The 19,256-nt window shown below is 40.1% G+C and overlaps 1 protein-coding gene across 11 annotated transcripts in view; it reads left to right on the top strand.

Annotated features, from left to right (window-relative positions):
• Positions 1-17,641, top strand: part of TRAK1 (trafficking kinesin protein 1) — a 709,911-nt gene extending 692,270 nt beyond the window's left edge. For 7 of the 11 annotated variants that reach the window (XM_070727389.1, XM_070727391.1, XM_070727388.1 and 4 more), the window contains 2 exons: positions 189-291; positions 16,681-17,641. In XM_070727389.1, the coding sequence (XP_070583490.1) occupies positions 189-291; positions 16,681-17,461 (884 nt within the window). In that variant the 3' untranslated portion in view covers positions 17,462-17,641. The other 4 variants (XR_011556832.1, XM_070727395.1, XM_070727396.1 and 1 more) reach the window with 3 other exon arrangements.
• Positions 17,642-19,256: the final 1,615 nt, after the last annotated feature.

The raw sequence follows: 19,256 nt of genomic DNA, 5'->3' as shown, positions 1-19,256 counted from the left end.
TGTGACAAATTAAAAAGACTCTTCTTATAGATATTAATATATCAGAGGAGCTAAATAATAAAGAGATTTAGAAATATTGGATATTTATTGTACTGATACTTTATAATATCACTTTTCCATCTTAATTTGCGAATATAAAAGTTCTTTTAATGTATAAATGCAAATAAAGTTCTCTCTTTTTAATGTAGTACATCATCCTGGGAAGTGCATGTCACAAACCAACTCCACATTTACCTTTACCACTTGCCGTATTTTACATCCTTCTGATGAGCTCGCAAGAGTAACACCAAGGTAAGGTTTTTCAGAGAGGTGTTTTAGTTTCTAAAAGTGTAGAAATATTAAGTATAGTCAAATAAGCAAGATGAATTTAATAATCGTGTTTGACATTGTCTCAATTTAATTTATATGTAAGCAGCCATCCAGAATCTGTATGTTTGTTTTATGGATGTATACCTGGTACAAGTAAAAAAAAAAAGGATATTCACTCTTTTAATCCATGATGTTCTAACCAAAACATTAAAAAAAAATATTCCTATGCCATTGTAATTCTCATTGGCAGAGTAATAGAAAATGCCTCTTTCCCACTCATATTCACACCCTGCTTCTGCTACCTCTTTGCAGGACAAACATTGCAAATTCTCTGAACACTCTCCCTGATGCATGCTTGGACGGCTGCCATCATTGCATACATATATATGAGAACTGGAGCAATCAGACACTGTTTTTTGGAGACTTTTTAGAGTAGAAAAGAAACATGACCCCTCCTGTTTTGTTGCTCGAGATCTCACTTATTTTGAGCTATTCTGTGCTCTTTGTGCCAATCAGGCCCAAAGAGAGGGCCTGATTGGTTCATCTTTCTGCCAATTCTCCCACTTTAGCACTTAGAAGTAGCAGTAAGCTCAATGGATATATTTTAAAACAAAAATGCAATATCTGAAATCTTCTCTCTGAAAATACAGATCAATATATTGAAATGGAGCTTATGAAGAATTTTCAGAATTCATATTTAAAAAATAATTAAAAAGATAAAAATAGTGCCCCTTATGCTCCATAAAAGTTTGTGAGCAGTATTTATGAAAATAGGGTGTTGTACCAATCCCTCTGACCTTCTTAATGTCACAGGAGGCTACTACATGATGCTGAAATATAATTGAAAGAGGTGTATTGAAATGTTTTGCTATTTTTTCAACTTTCAGGAGAGTTAAAAAATGAAGATGGGAGCATAAATGTTTTGTTTTTATTTTATTTATTATTTTTTTATGATATTGGTCTCTTCTATAAGATGACTCTGCAACTGTTTGCAACAATGTACTCCCATTATATCCTTAAGCAACTGTCTCCCAAATTCAGCCAGTTTTGCTGAACCTAAACAGCAAAATCTCAGTGTTGCGAGGATACAAATGGAATGCTGGAAGGATACATAGGAGTGCAACTTTGAGTTTTTTACTTTTGTCCTGTTTATTAATACCAAAGCATTTTTCATGTAATATTCTCTATTAACTGGAGACGTATTACTAATTTTAATTCCTTTTTATACTTGAATAGGTTTATAGTTGATGGTCATCCTATTGTTATAATTATTTCTGTATTATTAATTCAGAAACACAATATTTTCATGCAGCTGCTGGAGAAGAGAATCTTTTTAAACTATGAATGATGCTTCTTCACAGGTCATGTGAGGAAGATGATGAAACAGCTTTATGTCACCTTATGCTGAGAGGAGATGTAGGGCACACAATATGATCAGCATGACAGGGGGTGAGCAGCACAGTCAGCAACCTCTATGCTGGCGGAGTCTCATAAAAAGAATGCTAGTGTTCGTGGCATCAACTAACTTGAAGACTTCTTATCAATCTCATTCTCTCCCGTTCCATTCTAACATTAACATGAAATGACCTAACAGTTTTTAAAAATTTCATAGTGCTGATTTTATATAACCTAACAATAATTGAAGATGCAAAGGGAGCATAGTTCCCTCTAAGCTGAGCAGTGAGCAATCACTCACTTAAAAATCATCATCAATTCAGAGTTTTTCAAACCTGCCCAGAAGCCAAGAGGGAAAGAATGAGAGGGAAGGAGAGAGAGAGGAAGAGAGGAAGAGAGAGAAACAGATAGAAAAAAGAGAGGAAGGAAAAGAGAAAGAAAAAGAATGGGAGTAAGGAAGAGAGAAAGAAAATCAAAATCTAGTTTGAAACTAGCTCAACTATTTAAGTGTTTGTTTGTTTGTTTGTTTGCTTGTTTGTTTATTCTTCTATGCTGCCCAGTCCCAAAGGGACTGTCGCTCAGACACTATACTTTTTCGCCCACACTGGAAAAAAATTAGAGAGTACATTGAAAGGGAGGTCTGCGTTTTCTTTTCTTTTTAGAAAATGTTCTGGCTATTTCTTCTTCCTTGAATTCCTCCTCCTCCTTCTAACTAGGTATTGCATATTAGTAAAAGGACTGTTATCAATCAAGAGAATATGTAGTATTTCCACTGCTTTTTACAAGTATTGCTTGGCCTACAACTGTAACGGAGCATGCCCAGTACAGTTGTAAATCTTAATGGTTATTAAGCAAGGTGTTTGGGATCTCTGCCATAATCCCTCTTCTTCCCATTGTGATCACTAAGCAGAGCATGGAGTGCCTCAGAAGTGGAGAAAGCTCTGAGTAGCCTTATCCAAGCACTCACTGCAGCATCTCTCCGACTCATACATGGCATTGCCCTGTTCCAGAAGTTGGTACCATTTTGTTAGTAGCCATAATTCATTGGCAAGTGGTTGAACAAACAGCTTTAAATTGAGGATTATCCATAATGAACCAGATTAGGAATACTTGCAACAAGAGTCTTTATAAAGCAGTATCGATGCATTTGACATTTTGGAAAGGTGAGGATTAATCTAGCACCAAATACTTTAGATTTTAAATTACCTTAGAGGAGTTTTGTTATTATGGGAAGGATTGCAAGAAATACTGGTGTATTAGGGCAAAATTCAATTGGGAAAAATGTGCACACACTATGATTAAAAGTACAGCTTGTACACACTATGATTAAAAGTACAATTAAAATTTTAGTAAATACTCTGAAGCAGAAAGTTTATGAATCTCAAATTAATTCTCCTTCCATGGGTATCATCTTAATGTCAATGTTTGTGTAGTTATTATTTGTGAGACCTTGAAAAGTTGATTATAGGTCACTTGACAAATACTTGAGATGATTTATGTTATGAAATGGCTTAGGCCACAGTTCAGGCACAAGACACATAATAAAAATAGGCATATGTACACACAAACACAGAGAGAGAGAGAGAGAGAGAGAGACTAAATGAGTAAAATAAACTTTATTTTGAGGTTTCTGGAATCTTTCTGAAAAGTGTAGGTCACATTATGAGAGCTGATAGTAAGAGCAATGGCTGAAACTTGGCAATAAACACGTTTAACAGTGAATAATAATAATAAATGGATAGCATATTGACATATTGGCAAAAGTTTGGGTTCGGCGTTCGGGTTCGGGTGGCCACCAAGAAGCATTGCCGAGAAGTGCTGCCGCCCGGCTGTCACCTTCCGAAACAGCTGGGGGGCTTCTTGGCATTCTACCGAATGCCGAACCCAGAAGTTTCAAAAGGTGACAGCCAGTCGGCGGCGCCCAGCGGAGCAACGTTTTTGCAATTTTTTTTTGCTTGCACACATTAATCAGTTTTACATCGTTTCATATGGAAACATTGTTTCGTCTTATGAACTTTTTGCCTTACGAACCTCCTCCCGGAACCAATTAAGTTCGTAAGACGAGGTATCACTGTATTTGGGAATTTGGTTGTCCACAAAATATGTTTAAATAAAGAAGGATAATCATTGGAAATTACTAAAAGATGTACAAAAAGAACTTACAAACTGGATCAAACTACAAATTTCTTTATTAGGTAGAATTTCAGCAATTAAAATGAATATACTTCCAAAACTGCTATATTTATTTCAAACTGACCCACTTAAGATGGAACAAAAATTTTATAAAGAACTAGACAAAATAATTAGAAAATTTATTTGGAAAGGGAAAAAATTCAGAATCAAGTATACACTTATGCAAGATGCAAAATGCCAGGGAGATATGGGTCTACCTGATTGGAAATTATATTAACAAGCAGCAATTATTACTTGGTTAAAAGAATGGGTGTCGTTATCAAATAAAAGATTGTTAACTATCGAAGGATTTGATTTACAATATGGGTGGCATAAATATCTATAGAGTGATGAAGATAAAATACTCAAATTATTATTATTATTATTATTATTATTATTATTATTATTATTATTATTTATTGGATTTGTATGCCGCTCCTCTCCGCAGACTCGGTGAGGGGTGGCATACTTTAGAAACCATTATATTAGGGGAATCTTAATTAAAAACTGGTTGGAAGTTAGGAAAAAAAATTATATTCAGATTCCTAAATGGTTATCACCCCTGGAAGCAGTAATTCATCCCAACCTGCTTAAATAATAGAATTACTTATAAAAAAATACTAAATGAACAAAATGAACTTAAATCAAGGGAAGATCTAGCAGAATAGGGATTAAGTATTGACTGGTGGCCATATTTTCAATTGCAGAATAAATATAAAGCAGACTTGGTAAAATTTGATTTCCAGTTGAATTATCAAGAAATAGATAAAATTTTAATAGGCCCGGAGGAAAAAACTATTTTGCATCTGTATAATTGTATGCTTAAAAATAAAATGGAAGAAGAAAGGGTAAAGGAAGTAATGATTATTTGGGCCCAAAATATAGGTCATTCAATTGACTTGGACGATTGGGAAAATCTATGGAACTATAACCTTAAATTAACAATATCTTCATCTTATAAAGAAAGTCTGTATAAAATATTTTATCGTTGGCATCTCGCTCCTGTAAGATTAATAAAAATTTACCCAAGGATATCTCCTAAATGCTGGAAATGTAAAAGGGAGCTAGAAACATACTTCCACATGTGGTGGACATGTGCGGAGGCCAGGACCTATTGGAAAAACATTTGGAATTGGAATTACACTAATTGACCTCAAATTGAAACCAGAAATATTTTTATTAGGTATGATCGACCCCAAATTAAACAAAGATAATACATATTTGATTATACATCTGATTACAGCAGCAAGAATTTGTTACAGCCAAAGCTGGAAGAAAGACACCGTGCCCACCAATATACACATCAAAAATAAAATATTGGAATTGGCAGAAATGAATAGATTAACTATGCGTATAAAAGAGAAAGAAGATTCGGCCTTTTATAAAATATGGGACAAATGGTACAACTGGCTGCAAAAAAATAAACAATAAACAGTGAAACAACGACCAAAAAAATGATTAAAAAGGAAAATAAATAACTTAAATACATCACATTGAGGAGGGAAAAAACATATTTAGATATGCTAGAATATACATAGGAAATTTGGAATTAAACGATAGCCTTTCAATGATAAGTAAGCTACATTAACTTGATTTAGAATGGTGCTTATTTGTTATCAAAAATTAAGTCTTTATTACTAATACCACTTACTATTATTATTATTGCAAGCAATAGAGTTAAATTGAAAAAGTATATATGCTATCAATATGAAAATCTGCAAACAATTTGGAAATGCATAAGTTAAAACACCCGAGTAAAGAGAGAGCATGGTCATCTCTCTTGTTTTTAAAGTTGTGTGTATAACATTCTTGTTTGTAACATATATTTGTATATAAAATTATTCTTTTTTTAACAAAAGTTTTAAAAAATTAAAAAATGAACTGTGGTAAATTGGGGACTTCTTATACCCAGAGAAACTAAAGCTTAAATCCTTGATCTACACCCTTTCTATTCACATCAGATGCCAGGACACATGGCTATTTCCCTCTACTTAATTTGCATTTCTACAAGAGTGGAATTTACTTAATGATGGTAATGGAAGTTATTGGGATTACTGTTGCAATGCAGTCTTGTGAAGTTGCACTTTATTACTGCATCACTTAGCAACATGACATCATTTGAAAATTTATGTTGAACCTCTCTTGATATTTTTGGTTTTATTGTTGAAGACAGTGAAAAATATTACTGTTGGTCTTGTTTTACATTGCATATTTCCATCACTTTTAGATTACTCTTACTTCCTCAATCTTAAAAAGTCATCAATCCTATGGGAGAAATTAGTTCATTAGGTGTTTAAAGTCAGGAATTAAGCTTTAAATGCATGTAAGAACACTACATCTCTAAAAAAATTTCCATAGTTAATTTCTCCTTGAAATAATATGCAAGCAATTTCATCAAATTGAGTAAAAACAGCAAAAATCTGGATTTTTCTGCGCTTTCTCTTGCAGTTTAAGGAGATCTTTCAACTATAAACTTGAAAATTAATTAACATGACTTTTTTCCTTTGTTTTGTAGGTATGAAAACCTATTAGCTGACTTATAAATGTACTATTATCCAAAGAGTAAAGTGATGGCAAGAATTTCTTAGCAGGAGCTTCTGTTAATTTAAAGATTCATTGTACAGTCTACCAAGTTGGAATTTTTTAGTGTCTAGACTCAGTAGTATTTCAATAGTTGCTCAGGCGTATGATTTTTGAATGCTCACATACTCAGTGTGGTCACCAAAAATAAAAGCTCTTTATTTCTACCAGGACTTGCTAGTAGTTGTGAGGGGGTCAGTTTGTATACAAAGGTCTGCTTCAGGAACAATAAAAGCTAAAGGCAAGATGAAAACTAGGTGGCAGTTACAGTATTCCTGCAACAAATTCAAACAAGCATGTACAGCTGCATAATATTCATGATCTCAGATATATATACCCATGCAATCAAAGATCTTTAAATTTATTTTATTTTATGCCACCGTTTCATAAATCATCATATCTAACCACATTTCACAATGGTGTATCATTTATTATGACTTAGCATAGTCTGATTTTTGACAGCATAACAAAACAACCACACTTTTCTATTTCAGGAGTGTCTGGTATAAAGAAAATTGCTTCCCTTTTCCACTTTTCTCCAAATGTTGCACAGTGGTGCAGTGAATCATTTACAACTGCTCTCACAGGAGAACCAAATGAATGAAGCATCCTTTCAGAAATCTCAGCCATGAGGCTTGATTGTATTTACAACTACAATTGGAATTATCTGCCAAGAATTAAACAGAGGGAAATGTGCAGTTTGGCAGATAATAAAATGTGATGGCTTTGTTTGTCACTCAAGTTCTGCATACTCTCTGACTCTCAAAACCAATTCACCATGCTTATGAGCACTAATGCCAGTTTTTTGAAAACTTTCTCAGATAAATCATTACAGATTACAGATAAATTGAACCCTCCCTCCACACTGACATAGCTATGTCAGCGATGAAACACAAAATCATTCCATATCAGTGCTACAGCGGCATCCTTCTATAAATACTGTACTGTCATTCCAAGAGTAGAAATATTAATAAGACCAGCATCTATGAGTTTTATTTTTATAGATAGTGTATTCTATAACAAAATTGGTTTGATACTCATGTACAATATTAAGCCAGGATTTTTTAATACCATATTACAGGTTGTCCTTCACTTAGAACTAAAATTGAGTCCAAAATTTCCATTCCTAAAATTTCCATTCCATTCCATTCTGCCCCATTTTACCATTTTCTTTGCACAGTTAGATAACTTGCCATGGCTGTTAAAGGAATAGTCTTATGGTTGTTAAATGAATTTGACTTCTTCATTGACTTTGCTTGTCAAAAGCTCATCAGAAGTGATCGTATGACCTAGGACACTGCAATCATCATAAATAAATGCTAGTTGCTAAATGTCCGAATATTGATTACATGATTGAGAGAATGCTGCAATGATTGTAAATGTGAAAAATGGTAATAAATTACTTTCAGTGCCACTGTAACTTCAAAGATCATTAAATGAATGGTTGTAAATCTAGGACTATTTGTATGTAGCTTAAGCCATTATGATTTAATATATATATAAATCTAAACCATAATGATTGGGCTTAACATTAATGTCCCTCCAGCAAATTATAAATGTATGGTTTAGTCCAAAATACAGACAGTTGCCTGTACATATCTCAGCCTATGTTACAGGTTGAAATATTTGCTATTTTTAAATTTTAGTTTTTAATTGGAATGCACAGAACTGCTTTTTAAATGGAAGCTGACTTCTTTGGATACTCTAGATTAACTCAGAATATAGATTCCTAGATTATAGATGCTAGCAGAGCAAAGAATTCTGTTAATAGGTATATTGTGTTGCCATGTTAGAAGTTTTCTTCTGCCCTCATGAAGGTAACTGGTAAAGGTGATAATTTTGCACTTAAATATGGCAACTCAACTTTTATACATAACTATTATGAATTAGGAGGATCCTTACTGCCAAAAATCATTACAATTGAAGCAAATCATTTAGTGATTTAAAAATGATTATGCACAATGTTATGTCCCGAGAAGCTGGAATTCAAGCAGATAAAATCTGATTGGCTCCTGAGTTAAAGGTCTCCCTATTTAAATCCCTGCCTATAGCAGGATGTTGCTGATGTTTGCTCGCTATGACCAATAAAGAGCTGAAGTCGCTAAATGGTCTCCTGCCTTTTCAGTAGATGAATTTAACATCTGGCAATGAGGATGGGATGCTGAAGGGAATTTTGAACAAAAGCTGGAATGGAAGCGGTGAACCACAAGGCACCAAATTCAAAGGCTGAACAAAGGAAACGAGTCATTACCATGTCACTTTACCATTTGCCGACCCCATTTGATGTAAACAACGAGATCTAGAACTAATATATGGCAAAATGCTGTTGTTTCCTGGGGGCAAATAATATGAAAGATCTTACTGATAACCAGAAAAGAGACATCTTCCTTAGCCATTGTGGACTGAAGGTTTTCAATAGGGCTGTTGCTGTAACAGAGCCCGAAACAATGGAAATAGTCACTTGGACGAAATTACAAGAGGTGTTCAAGAGGCACTATGATTTGGAAACGCCAAAATTTGCAAGCCAGTACAAGTTCAGTGAACATCTGCAACAGGATGGCGAAAACATACCGTATTTTTCAGTGTATAAGACACACTGGAATATAAGAAGCACCTAGATTTTGGAGGAGAAAACAAGGGGGGGAAAGTATTCTGAGCCAAATGGTCTAATAACATCACACTTGGCCAATAAAGAATTATATCCTATTTTATTCTAATGTTTCCTTTATAAACACTTTAGCTGAAACCATGTTCATACATTCAACTTTAAGACTTGAGTATTTCAACTCCCATTCTAAGCTAGTCCTCCTCTAACTGTGGCCACTGTGCTCTATTTACAAAGAGCCATAAAGATTATCACAGGGTGTGTATGAGGTCTTGGACTACTGGCACTAGGTATGTGCTCTGCTGTAACGCCTTGTTCAATGTGCATTTATAGCCAGCAAATATACGCAAAGACCCATCTCCCTTGACTAAGGGTAGTCAAAGTTGGCTCTTCTATGATTTGTGGACTTCAACTCCCAGAATTCCTGAACCAATCATGCTAGCTCAGAAATTCTGGGAGTTGAAGTCGACATGTCACAGAAGAGCCAACTTCGCTTACATCTGCCCTTAACTATGGGAGTTTTCCATTTTGCATGATCAACCAGTTCTAAGATTATCTGTCCTATTAGTCTATCTAGCTCTTTGTTGATCAGTGGCTTAAGCACAAAGGGAACTCTACAAGGGTATAATCTTATTGGCTTCACTTGAGGATCTAAACTAAAGGAAATAGGGGTGCCCAGCATTGGGTCAAACACGTCCTGGAATTCCTGCAGCAGGTCATCATAGCCATCCACAGTTGTCATGTTTATTGTTTTCTCATCTCTGATGACCTTCATCCTTAGTGTTCTGAACCAATCATGACCCAGCAGACTAAGAATGTGATCTCTGGCAATTGTTAGCTTCTTGGTCCCTGTATTTGATTATCACTCTTTTGACGCCTATCACCGGAATTCGGTTTCCTTGGCAGTCTGAGAATCTTATGGGCTGAGCTCTTAAATGTGTTGGATTTAGGTTCGGCATGGCTTGTTTTGCAGTTTCCCAGGAAACTATTGTTACTGAGGACACTGTCAATTTGCATTTCACAGAGGGACCCTTCCACTGAGGCAATGATGCGTATAGCTGCATCTCCTCTTGGCTTGCCTGAGTAGTAGTTTCAATCAGGACCCCTGGATGCCCAGCATGGTGCTCTGCAGACCCTCATGATATGGCCATATTTTCTGCACCTGTGGCACACAGAATCACAAAATTTGCAGTTTTCTGGGAGTGGTGTCCCTCACAACAGCCACAAACTCCTGGCCGTTTTTCACACCTCTCTTTTCCAGTCCGTCTGTAACACTTTTTCCTCATCTTCTTTGTGGTCACTTGGTTCTACAACAATTTTACTTTCACCACTCTGGATCTCATACACCTTGGCACCACCCTTTCCAAAAAGGGCCCCTTTCCGGTATAATGCTTTAGGAACCTTGTTAGATGTTTCAGCTGCTCTGGCTTCCTTCTACTGCTATCTTTTGGGTTATAGCATCTCCCTTAGGCTCTTTTCTGTAATCCCATCCCATGCCTCACACCCCTCTGATGAGCTGGAAAAGTAATGCTTCATCAATGCGCTGTGGCTTTTCTCAATTCAGCCAGGAAATCGTTTACCGTATTTTTTAGTGTATAAGACTCACCTTTTTATTTCCAAAAAGTGCATCAAAAACTGGGTGCGTCTTATACATCAAAGTCACCACTTGTGAGCAGCTCCAGCAGCATCTGGGTGGAACAGAGCAACTCGCCTGTTCACGTCCAGCAGCCTCAGCCAATACCGACTGCTGCCCCTCCCCCCTGCTGCTCCCATATCTCAAGCCGTCCAGGACTCCTAGGGTGATCAGTAAATTGGCAAAGAAGGAAGCGGCTTCTGTCTCTTGGGGTGTGTGGGTGGAGGAGGGAAGGAAAGTGGGATGGCTGACTCAGTAGAGTGGGCGGAGAGAGAGGACTTTGTCAGCCGGCTTTTATCGGCATTTTTTCCTGTTACCTTATCAGTGAGCCCTCCCCTCAGCAGTAAAACAGATGCACTTGGTAAATATTTAGATTACTGAAAAACCTCCGTCTCTGTTGCTGTGCTAGCCAGCCCACCCCTAGCCAGCAGTAAAATATATGCATCTTTAAATAATTGCTGAGAAGCTTCCGTCTCTGTTGTTGTGCTAGCCAGCCCACCCCTAGCCAGCAGTAAAATACATGCACCTTTAAATAATTACTGAGAAGCTTCTGTCTCTGTTGCTGTGCTACCCACCCTGCCACCAGCCAGCAGTAAAGTGCATGCACATTTAAATATACTGCTCAAAAAAATAAAGGGAACACTCAAATAACATATCCTAGATCTGAATGAATGAAATACAGTGGTACCTCGGTACTCGACCACAATTCGTTCCAGAAGTGTGGTCAAGAACCGATTTGGTCGAGTACCGAATTTATTTATCCCATAGGAAATAATGGAAATGGATTTAATTGGTTCCCAGCTCCTGTTAACTCGCTGGGAACCAATTAAATCTATTTTCTTTATTTCCAATGGGATAAATAAATTCGCTACTCCAAGCGGCAGGAAAGGTGGGGGCTGCTGCAATCCCGGCAGCTTTGGGGGGCTCTTTTCCTCATTGCTTCCTTTTATTACCTGTAAGCAGCTTCAAAAACTTTCTCCTTCCCTGCGGCTGCAACAGCGGCGATTTCCCTTCCAGTAGCAAGAGCGCCGGGAACGTCACGTGATGAAGGGAAGCTGCTGGAGCCAAAGGAAGCAATGAGGAAAGGAGCCCCCAGAAGCTGCCATCCCGGCAGCTTCAGGGGCCTGAGGAGCTCTCTAAGAGCTCCAAGCTGCAGGAAGGGTGGGGGCTGCTGCAATCTTGGCAGCTTCTGGGGGCTCCTTTCCTCATTGCTTCCTTTTATTACCTGTAAGCAGCTTCCAAAACTTTCGTTCCCTGTGGCTGCAACAGCGGCGATTTCCCTTCCAGTAGCAAGAGCGCCGGGAACGTCATGTAATGAAGGGAAGCTGCTTTGACTCCAGCAGCTTCCCTTCATCATGTGACGTTCCCGGCGCTCTTGCTACTGGAAGGGAAATCGCCGCTGTTGCAGCCACAGGGAACGAGAAAGTTGTTCTGGGTTGTTCTGGTGGAGGACCCTCATCCTCAGACAACTCGCATTCATGGTCTGTATCCATCTCCCCTTCATCCATCTTGGATTCATGTGGGAAGGAATAAGAGGAAGGTGGCACCGACCATAAGTCCCTTCTGGGTGGTCTGGCCTGTGATCCAGTCTTCTGCTGGGAGCCAATGGACAGACCTTGTATATATGCATTAGTTAACATTTCTTGTAGTGCAGGAGGCATAGTTTGCCAGGTCTCATTGGCTCGAAGCCCCGCTGCTCTGGGGGTGAAAGTTGCTGATGGCAGCTGTGGTCCATATGCAGACTGAGGCTGTTGGGACCAAGGCTGGGTCTGAGGCAATATGGCTTCCGGTTTCTGAGAAATGTCAGTTGGTTGGAAGCCATAAGAATGTCTATCTGGAGATAGATCTGTAGTATGGGCTGATGTTACTGATCCCATTTGAGTTCCTGGGGAATAGAGGGGCAACCACTGAGCGGGGCGGCTCACAACATGTAAAAACAAATCATAAGCAATCAGACAAATTTAAAATAAAGAGAGAGAGAAGAAATTGTTATTAATATTTATTAACATTTATTATTTATTATTCCACATAACCTGCAAGGAGAAAGAAAACTCTAGTCCCTACACTACAACTGAGTTTTTAAGACTAAGCTATAGGGGGTGGCTACAGGGTGGAGCTAATTAATATTCTATTCTAACTCAGTCCCTAACCAATCAGGCTGAAGTATCACCCATGTTGGACTCTCCGCAGCAGTGCATTGGAGAATGCTGTCTTTGTTGCTGTGGTAGTGAGCCTTCCCTTCAGCAGCAGTAAAATACATGTACATTTAAATATTTAGATTACTGAGAAACTGCCACAGTTGCTGCCTGAAGTGAGCCCTTCCCACCACTGCTGCCCTTCCTGCACAAAGCCTGCTCCCAGACTGCCTGAGGAGCTGTCACCCCAGTTGCTACCCTAGTGAGAGCCAACTAACAGGGTACTGTCACTTTGCTATCTCCCCCTTTGATCTTCCTTTCCTGAATCAAAGTTAAACCTCATGAAAGCGTACCAGCAGCTTTCTGTTGATTGCAAGACTGCAGAGGCCCAAATGATAGCTTCTCACCACAGGGCTTTCAAATGTAATAGGCTTCAATTTGGGGTCAGTGTGGCCCTAGGAATTTTTCAAGGAATAATGGAACAAATCTTAAACAAGGTACCTGGTGTAGTTCCATACTTTGACATGTATTAATAACAGCAAGGAATATTAGCCAGCTGAGGGACAAACTGAAAGGAAAATGCTCATGCGCTTCTGAGCAGCAGGCCTGCGAGTTAAGGCAAACAGCTGCCAGATAGAGGTTCCAGAAGTAGATTTCTTGGGGTACCGAATAGATGGATCTGAGCTGCATCCCAGTAAAGATAAACTTAGGGCTACTAGAGAGGTTCTTGTGCCCACCAAAAAGGCCAAGCTACAAGCATTCCTGGGGCTGCTGAATTTCTACAGCATTTTCCTGCCAAATAAAGCTACCGTTCTAGAACCCCTCCACAAGCTGCTGTCTAAAAATACTCCATGGGTGTGGGTTCCATTACAAAACAGAGCATTAAGGCAGTAAAAAACCACCTCTTCAAAGACAGTTTTTTAATGTAGTTCCATGAGACCTAGCCAGTGGTGCTGCTGTATGATGCATTATCTTTTCGGATGAGGGGAGTCCTGAGCCATAGGCTTCCAAACAGTCACAAAGTCCCCATTGCTCCAGGACTCTGTCAAGTGCTGAGAAAAATTATGGTCAAATTGACAGAGAGGCCCTTGCTGTAGTGGCAAGGGTGAAGTGTTTCCACAAGTATCTTTACAGAAGACCATTTGAGCTGAACACTGACCATCAACCCTTATTAGGAATACTAGCAGGGAACAAGCCCAGACCCTTTTAGAATGCTAAGATGGTCTTTGTTCCTTGCTGTTTACTTGTATATATTGACTTACTGGCTTGGCAGGGCTAACATGGATGCATTTAGCCGCTGCCCTTTGCCAGACTTGTTGGACAACGCCACTCCGGGTGTCCCCATTTTGCTAATCGACCGCCCAGGCCAGGACTAATCACAACAGTAGACATTGCAGCTGAGACAACAAAAAAATAAATCAGAAGTGTTAAGAAAAGAAAAGATATTATTTAAATTGGAATAATAAAACAAATCTCTAGATACCCTGCATGCAGTTTAAAGTGTGCATTGTGTGTTTTGCATTATTTAATAAAACTTATTTCTGATTGGCATTTTATGACTTACTGCATGAATTTGTTTTGAAAAAAAATGAGAAGTAAAGAAATTGATTCTGATTTAAGATGAATGTCCACTAAGCACAAGACATTTCCACTATCATTGTAACATGAACATGAACATTCTTTTTATTATATTTGTAGAGAAAATCATTCTCAAAGTTATATAACATATATTTAAAAATTGAGCACTAATAACTTCTAGGACTAAAATTTGGCCATGGAAGATATACAATTCATAGCCCCCATGCCTGCCAGCAAAGCCAGGTTGGAAGGCCAGTAGGGTGGGAGCAGTACGAACATCAGAGGGGAGTTGGTTCCACAGAGCCGGGGCAGCCACAGAGAAGGCCTCCCCCATGGCCTCACCAACCTGCTTTGCATAGTCAATAGTGCCCGGAGAAGGCCAACCCTGTGCGATCTTATTTGTGTCTGGGAGGTATATGGCAGAAGACAGTCCTGTAAATAGTCTGGCCCTAAGCCATGTAGGACTTTATAGATAATAACCAATACCTTGAATTGTGACCAGAGACTAATTGGTAGGCAGTGCAGCTCGCGGAGTACACCTTCGGTACACCCATGACAGTTTGCACGGCAGCATTCTGGATTATTTGCAGCCTCTGAACACTCTTCAAGGGTAGCCCCATGTTGAGTGTGTTGCAATAGTCAAGATGGGAGGTGATGAGAGCTTGAGTGACTGTACGTAACACCTCCTGATCCAGAAAGGGTCGCAACTGGTATACTAGACGAACCTGGGAAACGGTCCCCCTGGCCACAGCTGAGAGATGGTGATCAAGATCAACCATGGGTCCAGGAGGACACCCAAATTGTGGACCTTATCTGAGGGGATCAAAGTTCCCCACCCCCAGAATGATGGACGGACAGTTAGAATGGTCCTTAGAAGGAAATGCCCATAGAAACTCAGTCTTTTTTGGGTTGAGCTTGAGTCTGTTGGACCCATCCAGACCCTTACAGCTTCAAGGCACATTACTTCTACTCTTCACTAAGCTGCCATGGGGTGAAGATGTATAGCTGGGTATCATCAGCGTACGGATGATATCTCACCCCATGCCGATGGATGATCTCACCCAGAAGCTTCATGTAAATGTTGAATAGCGGGGGAGAGGACAGATCCCTGTGGCATCCCACAACATAGGGGCCAAGGGTGGACCTCTGACTCCCCACTAACACCGACTGCAAGCGATCAGGGGGATAGAAGGAGGATTAGTGAAGGGCTACCAAAATTTTTACTACCACACTGTGGGCGTGGGTTATGCAGAATGCCCTGCATTTCTTTCAACATCTTTCAGTGCAAATTGGGTGCTCTGGGGTGGAGCTCCATTTTTGCTATCCCACTGCGTTCTCCCCATCCAGGCAATAGCTCACCCCCGAGGAGAAGCATTGTAAAACGGTGCCTCCCACTCCTAACCCCTCAAGCCTTCACAGAAGGATACTATTGTCAATGGTATCGATGGCCACTGAGAAGTCAAGAAGCACCAGGATAGAGGAATGATCCCTATCCCAGGCCCACCAGAGATCGTCCAGCAGTGAGACCAAAGTGGTTTCTGTGCTGTGACCGGTCCTGAAACCAGACTGAAAAAAGTCAAGATAATCGACTTCATCCAAGGACCGCTGGAGTTGGAGTGCAACCACCTTTTCTATAACCTTACCCAAGAAGGGTAGTTTGGAGACTAGTCGAAGGGTTTTCAACTCAGTTGATTAAGATCAAAGTTGGATGGTTATTATTATTTACAAAGAGGATATCAATTCCATACAGTACGTTACCACCCACACTAAGATAAAACACGTGCAATTTTGTCTACACTTGTTTTGTCAATCATGTGCACAAAATATTAAATTGTACTTTTTAGATCATATTATGAATGTGGAGCTGTTTGAGTGGAGCTTTTATTTAAGAAGACCTTTTTGATATAATAGATTTTATCTTTTGTAAAAAAAATCTTTAAGCATTCTTTTTATTTCAATTGGTAAGTGATGCTTCCATTAGCTGATTATTGTGAAGCAAAAAATGATTTAAACTTAATTTTTTGCTGTAACTTATAAATGCTTATCATATCAATCTTTTCCTATTAGCCAAAAGAAGTTCAAAGAATCTAATAACAGAGCTAATTGAATTCAAAGTGAATGAAAATAGCTATTGAGGAGTTATTGCTTAAAGAATATGAGATGGTCTTAAAAGCCTGTAGTCATAGGGTTATTGTTTAATAATAGGTTTTCTAAGCAGTTCGTTAATATTAATATTGGCAAAGACATTAACTTAAGTTTTGCTTTTTCCTTAGTTTTAATGCAGCATCTACTCCAGCTTGCAACAATGTTGGCAATTTGAAAGGCACTCCGCTGGCCGCTCCATGTACTCCTCGGCACCTGAGTTTGGTAGAATCCTTCACTAATGTTCGAGAATCCACAACTACAATGAGTACGTCCTTAGGACTTGTGTGGCTACTCAAGGAACATGGGATATCAGCAGCAGTGTATAACTCACAAAGTTGGGACAGAATGGGCAGGAGCACTCTTCTGAGCACATATTATCCAAGAATGGCTGTCATTCCTTCCACTCCTCCAAACTCACCTATGCAGACACCTTCTCCTTCCCCACCATCATTTGAGTTCAAATGTTCCAGTCCTCCTTATGATAACTTCCTGGCTTCCAAACCAGCTAGTTCAATTCTGAAAGAAGTAAGAGACAAAAAAATTATCAGAAATAGTGAGAGTCAAACAGATATGTCTGTCTCCAACCTTAACCTAGTGAACAAAGTAAAAAGGTTTGGAATTGCCAAGGTAGTAAGTCCAGGGGAAACACAAACTCTTACATTAACTGATAAACAAGGACCTCATTTCTCTGGATCACAAAAGTCTGGAGGACTGCTGCCCGAGAGTTTGCCTTTGGGTTGCCCTGATGTGACAACTGCTATTGAAGGCATTCAGTTGAACACTGTCATTAGAAGGAATCAAAGTTTTCCAACTATGGTTGGTTCGAGCATGCAGATGAAAGGTCCATCAACTCTAACCCCTGGAATCCTAATGGGAGGAAAACTTCCCAAACAAACTAGCTTACAATAAACGGTTTAATATATCTCAAGCTCCTTCTTCAAACACTTTTTTCTTCCATTTGTTACTTAGTTTGACAAATCAACTTTGTGCCTAATTGGAGAAAGTGTAAAATTTATATAGAATATAAATATGTATTAGCTGTATTATAGATGAGTCAGGTCACTGTTTTAAACATATAACATGCTAAAATTTTGAAAAGCTTTTTTTTTCTTTGCACTGAAAAAGTTTACTTGCACAGGGAAAAAGAATGATCAGTTCTCTAGTTCAGTGTTTCCCAACCATTTTTGAGCCGCGGCACATTATTCACATTTACAAAATCCTGGGGAACATTGAGCGGGGCGGGGGGGCGGGGGTGTGTGTGTAAAAAAAAGTTTGGACAAAAAATATATCTCTTCCTCCCTTTCGCTCTATTTTTCTCTCTCCCTTTTTCTCTCTCTCTCTCTCTCCCTTCCCTCCTCTTTCTTTCCCCTCTCTCTCCATCTCTCTTTGTTTCTCCCTTCCTTCCTCTCTTTTTTGCCCTCCTTCTATCTCCCTCCTTCCCTCTCTCTGTCTTTCCCTCACCTTCCTTCCCCCCTCTTTCTCTCTCTCTCTTGCTTTCTCTCTCTTGCTGTCTTTCTCTCTTTCTCTCTTCCCCCTCTCTCTCCCTCTCTCTTTCTCTCTCTCTTTTGCTTTCTCTCTTTCTCTCCCCTCCCTCTCTCCCTCTCTCTTGCTATCTCTCTTTCTCTCTCTCTCTTTTGCTTTCTCTCTTTCTCTCCCCCCTCTCTCTCCTTCTTTCTCTCCCCCCTCTCTCCCTCTCTCTTTCTCTCTCTCCCTCTCTCTTTCTCCCTCTCCCTCTCTTGCTATCTCTTTCTCTCTCTCCCCCTCTCTCCCTCTCTCTCTCTCCCTCTCTTGCTATCTCTTTCTCTCCCCCCCTCTCTCCCTCTCTCCTTCTCTCTCTCCCTCTCTTGCTATCTCTTTCTCTCTCTTTCTATCCCCCCCTCTTCCTCTCTCTTCCTCTCTCTACCTCTCTTGCTATCTCTTTCTCTCTCTTTCTATCCCCCCCTCTCTCCCTCTCTTTCTCTCTCTCCCTCTCTTGCTATATCTTTCTCTCTCTCTCTCCCCTCCTCTCTTCCTCTCTCTTTCTCTCTCTCCCTCTCTTGCTTTCTCTTTCTCTCCCCCCTCTCCCCCTCTCTCTTTCTCCCAGTAGCCGTGGGGCGACGGCAGGGTGATCAGCTTGAGGCGGAGCTCCAGAACGGAGGCACAGACGGCGGTGGCTAGACGCCGTACATTTCTGGCGTTGCGCTGGGCATGGACGTGGGGCTTGAGCCTCCGTCCTGGTCCAGCCAGCAGGCAAGTGCCAGCCACGCAATTCCAGCATTTCCAGCCGCCGCCGTCGGTGCCTCTGTTCCTCTGTTCCGGAGCTCCGCCTCACAGCTGATCACCCTGACGTCGCCCCACGGCTACTGGGAGAAAGAGAGAGGGAGAAAGGGGGGAGAGAAAGAGAAAGCAAGAGAGGGGGAGAGAGAGAGACCACCCTGCCACCGCCCCACGGCATGGCTCCTGCCCGCTGCCACTGCCGCCGCCATCACCCTCCCGCTGCGCGCCGCCCTCTCGCTGCCGCTGCCCTCCCACCAAGCCCCAAAGCTCACCTGCTGACAGGGAAGTTCCAGCCGGGCGGGGCGCCGCAACTGCTGGAAAACTTGGAAGGCGCAAAGAAGCAAGCTCAGTTTCCGGTCTCACAACTTTTTTCTCTTCGCAAAAAGTTGCGAGACCAGAAGCTGAGCTTATTTCTTTGCGGCACACCTGACCATGTCTCGCGGCACAC

This window comes from Erythrolamprus reginae, chromosome Z (genome assembly GCF_031021105.1).
Source record: "Erythrolamprus reginae isolate rEryReg1 chromosome Z, rEryReg1.hap1, whole genome shotgun sequence".
In the NCBI taxonomy this organism is placed as follows: domain Eukaryota; kingdom Metazoa; phylum Chordata; class Lepidosauria; order Squamata; family Dipsadidae; genus Erythrolamprus; species Erythrolamprus reginae.
The sequence above is the reverse complement of the archived record's forward strand: the minus strand, read 5'-3'. Positions and strand labels throughout refer to the sequence as shown.